At 37.8% G+C, this 9,714-nt stretch overlaps 1 protein-coding gene across 3 annotated transcripts; it reads right to left on the bottom strand.

Moving 5' to 3' along the window:
• LOC18771613 (UPF0481 protein At3g47200) lies at positions 783 to 9,316 on the bottom strand. Of its 3 annotated transcripts, XM_020567717.1 has the most exons (4): positions 9,024 to 9,316; positions 8,158 to 8,290; positions 6,656 to 7,983; positions 783 to 1,008 (listed from the first exon to the last, which is right to left on the bottom strand). In XM_020567717.1, exons 2-4 carry the CDS (start codon positions 8,158 to 8,160, stop codon positions 972 to 974), a joined length of 1,368 nt encoding a protein of 455 aa, XP_020423306.1. In that variant the 5' UTR covers positions 8,161 to 8,290; positions 9,024 to 9,316; the 3' UTR covers positions 783 to 971. The 3 variants fall into 3 exon arrangements, with proteins under 3 accessions (XP_020423306.1, XP_020423305.1, XP_007203413.1); XM_020567716.1 differs by lacking the exon at positions 783 to 1,008 and having other exon boundaries at positions 6,450 to 7,983; positions 9,024 to 9,315; XM_007203351.2 differs by lacking the exon at positions 783 to 1,008 and having other exon boundaries at positions 6,450 to 7,983; positions 8,158 to 8,271; positions 9,024 to 9,315.

The raw sequence follows: 9,714 nt of genomic DNA, 5'->3' as shown, positions 1-9,714 counted from the left end.
GTGAATGTCCCTAATGCAAGTAATAGAATGCGGTGGAGTTGCACTAATCTTGCAATGGATTGGGATGCGATTGACTGGGACACGATGGGGTTTGAAGGGTTGCTTGAAATTAGGAGCAATGGCTCTGTGGTTGAGTGGTGATCAGCTTTTGCATTAATTTCCATGCTTAATTAAGAGGAATTAATTAACGCAAGTAATGTAATAGAAGGTTACTAGGGTGATTGCGAGAGAGATGGGAATAAAGAAATGAATGAAAGAGAGTTAATATAAAGGGGGAGGGTAAAACTGAATAACTACTAGAGAGTAGAGGTCGTTGTAACTTGAAAGCGATTACACCTAACATTTGCTAAATGAGAGTAAAATGAATAACTAGTAGAATTTGATAATAGAAAATATAACTACTAGAAGTTCTCAACAACAGTCGTTTGATAGCAGATATGAATATGATTAAACTTCGAGAATCAGAAGTTCGTTGAAATGCCAAAAATAAATTAGGCTCTAATGGTAAAATTTTCGGAAGTCCAAAAATTGCCCACGTTTAAGAATTTTGTGTTTTTGCCAATGGGGTATACCTCTGTTGGTTAAGCTTTTCTGCCTCCACCTATATGGGCAGAGGTTCGATACTTTCAAGCACCCAATGAATATTTGTATAAACCCCTTCCCCCCAAATCACTTGTACTGAAGAAAAATTCTTTAGGAATTTGCAATAAAGACAATGTAATTCTAACATTTGGGCCTAATTAATTAAGATAGTCCTTGGGAAGATGCATTTGAACTTTTATTTAATTTACTGTCACTGCATTTTTTTTTCTTCAAAAATGAAAAATATTATAAGGGTACTAAACATAAATGGAACTAAAACACTTTGTTATTATATATGGAGATTCATAAACAACGAGTGCTTATGAGGATGAAACTTAATGAGTATGGTGAAAAGATTGTTCTTGGTTGTCGATCCGTAATGTCTCCTCTTAGAGGGATAAGATAGAGCATATGGTTTGGATGAGTGTGAGCACAAGGAGTATAATTGCAGCAATAGTAGAAGCAAGTTTCCATGGAGTGTTGAAATAGTCCCGGTTCAGAATTGCTTTCCATATGTGCCAAGGAGCCTTGCAGTAGGCATTGAGTCTTTGGGAAAGGATAAGATAACGATAAGTTTGCGCATTGACCGCAACCCCTTGGCCAATGCGGTTAAATAGAGCGGACAGATCATCGTTACTCCCCAGCATACTAGATATAATTCCATGTTCAATGAGCAAGTCCACGTCCTTTGAAGTATTGATCATGCCCCCCATGAGGAATATAAATTGCGAAATGTACTTCATTTGGTGATCGTGGCACTGTTCAAAGGCGATGAGGTTCCTGAAGAGAGTTTCCGTCCAATCGTCAACTCTAAAATTCGGAATTATGAGACTTCCGTTGTTGAATTGTATGTCAAGTGAGAAGGTTGTTCTTCTTGTCACAAACTGAACTCCGGCATCGTCTAGCACTGTCACGCTTGGTGGGATTTCTTCAACCCTAGGATGACTATTGGGATTTTCACCCTCCCTAGGCCTATCGTGATTTTCACCCTCCACAGGAGACGGGGGCAAGTAGTAGTATCGTATAAAATCAACAAAATGCTTCACTCCATGGTTAACTTGAGGCACAGGTGCATGATCAGCAGGAAACTCATCGATTTTGACGTAATCCTTCAAGAACTCATGCGTAAGATCCACAAAGAAGCTGAGATTTCCTTTGTAGCGGCTATCAACAAGGTCATACAAACCCTCAAGAAGAAAGAAGGGAATTTGGTTCTCGATCAACAACACGACATCAAGGAAAACATCTGCTATCATCCGCGGCTTATGATATATTCGATCGCCGTCGTCTATATATTGGGCAAACTGATACCTGAGTATAAGCTCCAAGACAAAAATTGCGTCCACCAGCATCAGCTCGGCGAAGTCATCACTGCTTAGGTCAATGGGCACGACATAATATCTCCTGGCTATTATCTCGCAACTTCTCACAAAGCCAAGGCATTGGTCTATGAATCCGAGCCCGTTTCGGCTGGTGAAGGCCTCTACGTATTTGAGCTTATAGCTTTGCATTTGTGGGAAACTTCCGTGGTAGGAGTGATAGGGTCCGATTGGGACCACCCGGGGTTTGTAGTGTTGTTCATTTCCATTGCGAAATCTCTCGGGGACTTGGTAAATAGCACAATCTGGCGAAAACGGCGGCGTTCCTCGCATCTTACCCTCAATTAGAATCGCCACTTGATCGCGCGGGTTTGGGTTCTCCACTGCTGCAGCAGCTGCTGGTCCAGCAGCATTGGTTGATTCTCTTGGACTTGGAGGACCTCGTGTTGTCATTGAAATCTCCTTTGGCAGCCCAGATGACGGCGTTTCTCGCGACGCTAAACCCTCAGATGGAAGCGCGGCTTGATCACGCGGGTTTGGGTTCTCCACTGCTGGTCCAGCATTTGTAGATGCACTTCGAACATCCGTCGTTGATGAAGTTTCCTTTGGAGAAGACGACGCCTTGTGTCGCCCCTTCCACGGAAATAGTCGCGCCCATTGACATGGACCTTTTTTAATTATTGTCGTAGCACCCAACCTCTTTGAGTCAGGAGGAGGACGAACCTCTGGTCCAAATTGCCGGGTCATTAAACCTTTTTTTAAATAAATAAAAAATTATCTCGTTAAGTTGTCATCGATTACATAAAATAAATAAAAGAACATATAATTTAAAATTGTATTTGGATCAAGACAATTGCTTGTTAAGTTATCATATTTTAAGATTTTAAGTTTAACACAAATAAATAATTTTACAGTATCTCGTTAGTCTACCTGGTTCTTGGAAGAAAAAAGATTATTTTATTTTAAAAAAAAGATTCACAAACACCAATCACCTCCATCTATTTTCATCCATATTTCCATTAGAAATATTTCCAAGGACACTCTTAAAAATTCTCTAGGCACTACTAGCATTACTTGACTCGTTTGTTGTTGAGATAAAATACCTCTAGAATACAAGTGACGGAGTTAAGCTGAGCTCCAACCCAATTGCCATATATATATTTCCCGCCTTAACTCAGGTGGGTTTGATGTTTTTTTGGGTTCATTTCAACATCTTATCAGAATGCAAAAGAGTATGTTAAGTGATTATGTTCGGGTAGCTAAAAAGATCAAATTTAATCATGAAATCTTTCTACACATGTAAATTTTGCATAATTTATTATTAAAAAGACATAAGGCGTACCAGGTTGGGTGGATGATTTTCACTAGATGACTCCACCTCTGTAATCAAGATGTATTGTTTTCAGGCAGGCATTTGAGACAAGCTCTGAAAGTGGCTGATCATTATAATTAATGTGTATATAACAGAATGAAAAGTTCCATATTATTCTTTGACATTATTACAAGAAATTAACAAAGTATTATTCTTCATGTTCTTTGACATTATTACAAGAAATTAACAAAGTATACATTGTTACAAGAAATTAACAAAGTATTATCTACCCGTGAAACAAAACAAAAAAAGAAAAAGTATTATCTAAGTTGTGGGAACACATATTTCAGCAACCAATAGATAGGCGACATGTGGAAAGGGAATATCCTTAAGTCAACTGATTACCCTAATTAATTCTATTTAATTAGAGAAATTATTTTTTATTTAAGATGAGAATATCTCCTCAAATCAAATCTCCTTGATTAATTCCAATCTCCTATTTATGGGTAAGAATAATCCTAAACAAATAAGGATTATTCTTCAAACCTTATCCTACAAGGAGTCTATAAATACATGGCTATACAACACAAGAGGTAATTCTGAAACCCTAAACAAAAAGCTTTCTTTCTCTCACGCCACTCTTGGCTCTCTTTCCCTCATGGCTCTTACCACCCACATACACGGTTCTGGCCATTTGATTTTCTCCATGAGAGAAGACCTCCTTCCTTTTCATTACCTCCGCATCTTTTTCAAGATCATTTAACTGACTTAGGCATCGGAAGGCCTTTGGCCGACATACAGCGAGTGTGGTCTATTTACTCCAACTTTTTTCACAAGGATCGAGGAAGAAGAGAGAAAAGGAAGCTCAAAAGGCGAAGAATCAACCAAAGAAAATTCCCCATGCAGAAATTTGCTCAAACGTAAGTCTTCTTTATAAAACTTAAAAAAAAGAAAAAAAAAGAAAGATCCTTGCAAGATAGCTGCTTCGCAGGGGTTGTCTATTGTGAAGGCCACGTCTTGATTGGCTCGTAATGATGTGTTTGAGATGTTAAGCTTGCGCACAAACATCTAGCCGAGATGAACTTTTGGGGTTTGTGGAAGTTTGGACATGAGGACGCATAATAATGTGATGTCCTTAATGCAAGCAATAGAATGCGGTGAATGAAAGGATTTTTAGTACCTGTGCAAACAGGGTTAAAATCACATAAAATACTTGCAAGAATACAAGGCTATTGTAGTATAGATGCTCATGCAAGGTCATTTTCCTCAAGGACTAATTAGCAATTTAAGTAAAAATAAATTCCAAATAACTACTTAAAATAAAAGGTCAAGAAAGATGATTATGAATTTGGTTGATTCTAAAAACAAATATTAAACAAAAACAAATACGATTGAAGGAAAGAGTTTTGAATATCAATTTATAAAAGCACTAGGGTTTCACCATCACCTAGCAATCCTATGAACTTTTACCAATTACTTTTGATTTGCACATGCTACTTTGAAGGTTAGGTTTTCCTAATGTATATTCTACTTGGAACCTCCAACACAGAACGTATATCCAACATGCAACCCGTCTGGACGTTCGGATCAAATCTGAACATGAAAGACTCATTAAGTTTTGTGAAAACCCTTTGAAAAACCATGCAACCCTTAAGACATGGTATTCATCTTAAGTGAAATTACAATTATTAATCACAAGAAGCTAGCATCAATTTCAGGGAACCTTTCGACCAAAATTGCATCCAATTACTTTTCTAAAGATCCTAATGGTGATCAGGCATTAAGACAATTAGATAGTTTAAAACAGTGATTAACAATTCAAGTAGGCATGCACTCATCATAAGCAATTAAATAAAAATCACATATTCATGCTAAGGTTCAAGGCTTCACCCTAGCAAAAGAAATTTAGTTACGCATACTCATAATTGAAATCCAAGAAAATATCATTAAGAAGAAAAGAACGAAAACACCTGAAAGTTGCGAAAACCCAAAACCCTAGCAATTGCTCTCCGCAATGCAAAGTGAAAAAGTGAAAAAGAAATCCTAAATTCCTTATGAGAAAGAGCTTAAATACCCCTTAAAACCTAGCTGCCAATGTACAGCTTTTCTATCTCCACAAGGAAACTAATTAAAATAAAATAATACTAGGAAATAAAATCCAAATTGGAATAGGAGAATCTGCCCAAAATCTGCCAGCCACGTTTTGGCCCCAAATTTCCTCCAAATCTGGCCCAATATAGCTTGTTTTAAAGATAAAAATGTTCTGAACACTTCGCTAGAAGGCCACGAACCCATCCGAGGTCATCTTGGGCTCCAAAAACGCAATAAAACCCCAACACGTCACTATTCCAGCACCGCGCACTGCTCTTTTATTTTATTGCCAGAAAATAATCGCTTGGAAGAAAAATCTGAAATTTTGATACGATCAAGCTAAGTGACTCACGAACGTCTTCCAACTGGAATTACTCCAAAATTCGTTAATTTGATTATGTTTTGCTCCAGAGAGTGTTGAAAGTCCTATATTGGAAATATAATTCAAAGTATCAAAATTCTTCCAAAATATTAACCAAAATATACTAAGAATGAGGTTAAATATATAATATAAGATATGTCCATCAGTGGACAAGTCGTAATTTCACAATGCATTGAGATGCGAAAGACTGCGATACCATGGGGGTTAAAGAGTTGTCTGTACTGGCGGATCCATTCATGCGCAATGAGGTGCAACTATACCTCCCTTCGCTGGAAAAGGCCTTGGAGACGCTAGATTTACCCCTCGGCTATGCTGCCCACCAATTGGTCAATCATTTTAGTGACCACGTAGTATTATTAGTCATTAAATTTACTGTATTTGTGACCATTATTCATGTGGTCATAAGGAAATTGGTCATTGCTGACATTTTTTCTTGTAGTGTTGGTTGTCGATTCGTAATGTCTCATCTTAGGCCCTGTTTGGTTCATGTGAAAGGGGGTTTGGGGATGAGAAATCAATTGCTTTCCAATATTTAGTAAGTTCAGGCATGAGAAATGGTTGCCTAACACATGGGAAAGTAGGGGAAAAGTGAAGCCCTTATCTCAACTTGGGTTTTGTTTTCCCTCCTCATGGAAAAGTTTGGAAAAATGAGCCAACATTTAATGCACATTTTTCATGACCATTTTGTCCCCATTAACAATTTAGAATTACAATATATCATTAAATACATTCTTTTTTTATTTGATTTAATATGGGTATAATTGGAAAATTATACAAACTTTGTTTTCCATTCCTACACAAAACAAACATGGGAAATAAAATAAACTGATAGCTCTTCAAACGTGGAAAATGAATCTTCCATTTTCCATCCATTGAAAAATAACATAGGAAGTGATTTTCCCTCAAATTTTTTCCGTGAACCAAACAGGGCATTAGAGGGATAAGATAGAGCATATGGTTTGGATGAATGTGAGCACAAGGAGTATAATTGCAGCAATAGTAGAAGCAAGTTTCCATGGAGTGTTGAAATAGTCTCGCTTCAGAATTGCCTTCCACCGGTGCCGAGGGGTATTGCAGTATGCATTTAGATTTGCACAAATCTGAAAGTAATGAAAAGGCTCTCCGAAGCCAACGTCTCTGTTGATATGGTTAAATAGAATGGAGAGGTCTTTACTACTCCCTAGCATGCTAGATATGACTCCGGAGTCCATGAGTAAATCTGCGTCCTTTGAAGTCCTGATCATGCACATCATGAGGAACATAAACTGGGAAATGTACTTCTCTGTGTCGTGGCACTGCTCGAAAGCAATCAGGTTCCTGAAGAGAGTTTCTGTCCAGTCGTCTACTATGAAATTTGGAATTTTGAGACGGCCATTCTTGAATTCTATGTTAAGCAAGGAGGCACTGCCTTTAATTGTCTCAAACTTAACTCCGGCCTCATCGAGTGCCGTCACGCTTGGTGGAATTTCATGAACATTAGCGTTATGTTTTTGCTGGTCCTCTTGAGGCGGTGGCGGCGCCAAGTAGTAGCGTCGTATAAAATCAACAAAATGATTCACTTGATCATTAGCAGAGACAACATGGGCGGGAAACTTATCAATTTTCACGAAATGCTTGAAGAACTCATGAGTTAGCATGGTGAAAGAAAGATGATCATCTCCTGGAGTGAGACTATTCGTACCGATTTGCTCGTACAAACCCTCAAGGACGAAGAAGGGAAGTTGATTTTCGATCAACAAGATGTCGTGGTAAACGTCTTCAATCATCCTCGGCTTGTGAAATATCGGATCACAATTATCTCTGTATCTAGAAAAGTGATGCCTAAGCATGAGTTCCAAAACAAAAGTTGCATCCATCAGCATGATAAAAGTAAATTTATCACTACTTAGTTCAATATGCTTCACATAATAGCTCCTTGCTTTTGCTTCCCATGCTCTCACTAATCCAAGACAATGGTCCAAGTTGAGCTTGTTCCGGCGGAAAAAGGCGTCCACGTATTTGGGCTTACACATGGCATAGCTTGCATCTTTGAAGTGATAAGGTCCGATTGCGACTACACGAGGTTTGTAGAATTCTTCATTCCCCTTGCGAAATCTCTCCGGGACATTGTAGATGCAACACTCAGGCCTCAGATCAGGCGTGCTTCGGATTAATTGCTGTATGGCAATCGCCACTGAATCACTCGAATTTCCAATTATCGATCCCTCATCACTGGTTGGTATGCTTGAAGCACCATCATGCGCTATACCTCTATCGCCATGCCTATGGGGCGTCCCTGAAATATGTGCACGGCCCCTCTGTCATCATGTGTATGGCAGAGCCAAAATTTTACTTTAGTTAGTAAGCCAGCATCGGACAGTATATGTGCTTTTTAAATTTATAATATTGCATGTCAAAAACTCTAGAGTTAATTGATAACGTTTGTAGGTCAAATCAAATTATGATCATAGGTTGAGGATGATAAAGCTTACCATCTTATTCGTAAGTACTTGAGTTGAATCGTTGGCTGACTAGATGACTCCTCCTTGGTATAAGATATTATTTTCAGGCAAGCTTACAGCTCTTTCTACAATCTGTGGAACTAACTGAGGAAAGACCTTTGACCTTGTTACAAGAAATTCACAAAATGTCATCCAAGGTATTATTCAATATTTGCAAAAAGAAAAGTTTCCTTGCAACCCGCTCCCCATTCAAGCCCTGTTTATTCAATTAAAAATGTGTAGCTTCCTCTATTTCTTTTTTGGTTCCCATTAACAAAAGGGTTAATTATGGCTAAAGATATTTAATGAGTATGTTGAAAGGATTGTTGACACTTTTAGCTCAATATAATTCGTTATATTTTGGGAGCCGATTTTCCCACTCATCTTTTGTTCACTTACACTTCCTTTTATGTTTTAGTAAAAAATAAATTTTTTTTTTAAAACTAAGGAAGTCTATGTGGACAAAAAGATAATGGGAAAATCAGCACCCATATGTTTTTATGTTTCATGTTTTCCAATAATGTATGTAACACGTATGAGATTAGAGGAATGATAACATGAAGAGTCTTTGACAAAGACATTATTGGCCTTCATAGATACTTCTCATTATGGACCATTTTGGTGGTTTGCTATTATTGTTGTACATGGAGGCAACTATGTTACTCGGGGTGGAGCTAGAATCATAAAGTTGGAAGGCTGAAGTAGAAAATACAAGTATATAAAGCACTTAAATATTCAATAGTTACATGCTTATAACTAAATATTTCTAATTTAATCATGTCTAATTAATCATGAAATCTTTCAACGAACGTACGAAGAAATTTTGCATATTGCAGATACGATTAAAAGATACATACCAGTTTGGGTGGATGATTTGGCCACCTCTGTAATCGAGATATATTATTTTCAGGCAGAGACAAGCTGACTGATAGTTATTATACTTGATGCCTATATATATACAAAATCAAAAGTGCCATATTGTTCTTTGACATTGGTACAAGAAACTAACAAAGTATTATCTAATTCTTCTTTATAACAAAAGAGAAAGGTTCATTGCAAATGTAACATCCCATATCGACCAAAGAAGAGAGGGTGATGTGTCTTATATGTACATGTCCGCCTCCATCTAGCACGAGATCTTTTGGGAGCTCACTGGCTTCGAAGTCATGGGAACTCCGAAGTTAAGCGAGTTGGGGCAAAGAGGGGGGCCCAAAGTGGACAATATCGTGCTACAACAGAGCCGATCCCGGAATGTGACAATAAAGGTAAACGGTGACCATATATAGTTTAGAATTGCAGGCGTAAGCTTGCAAGGAACCTTTTCTTTTTGCAAATATTGAAGAATACTTGGATGACACATCCTTAATTTCTTGATGCCTACATATACAGACAATGAAAAGTGCCACATTATCCTTTGACATTGTTACAAGAAACTAACAAAGTATTATCTAATTCTTCTTCATAACAAAAGAAAAAGGTTCACTCTGCAAGATGCTTCCCATTAAAGGCATGATTATCTACAATAGGAAAAGGTTTCCTCATAATATC

Source organism: Prunus persica, chromosome G7 (genome assembly GCF_000346465.2).
Source record: "Prunus persica cultivar Lovell chromosome G7, Prunus_persica_NCBIv2, whole genome shotgun sequence".
Classification (NCBI taxonomy): Eukaryota; Viridiplantae; Streptophyta; class Magnoliopsida; order Rosales; family Rosaceae; genus Prunus; species Prunus persica.
Note: the sequence above shows the minus strand (reverse complement) of the source record. Positions and strands in the feature narration are given on the sequence as shown.

Excerpts from the sequence above, each read along its gene's own strand:
- LOC18771613 (XM_020567717.1), bottom strand. Across the intron at positions 1,009-6,655 it reads ATTATACTCCTTGTGCTCAC|ACTCATCCAAACCATATGCT; the intron begins ATTCATCCAAAC and ends CCTTGTGCTCAC.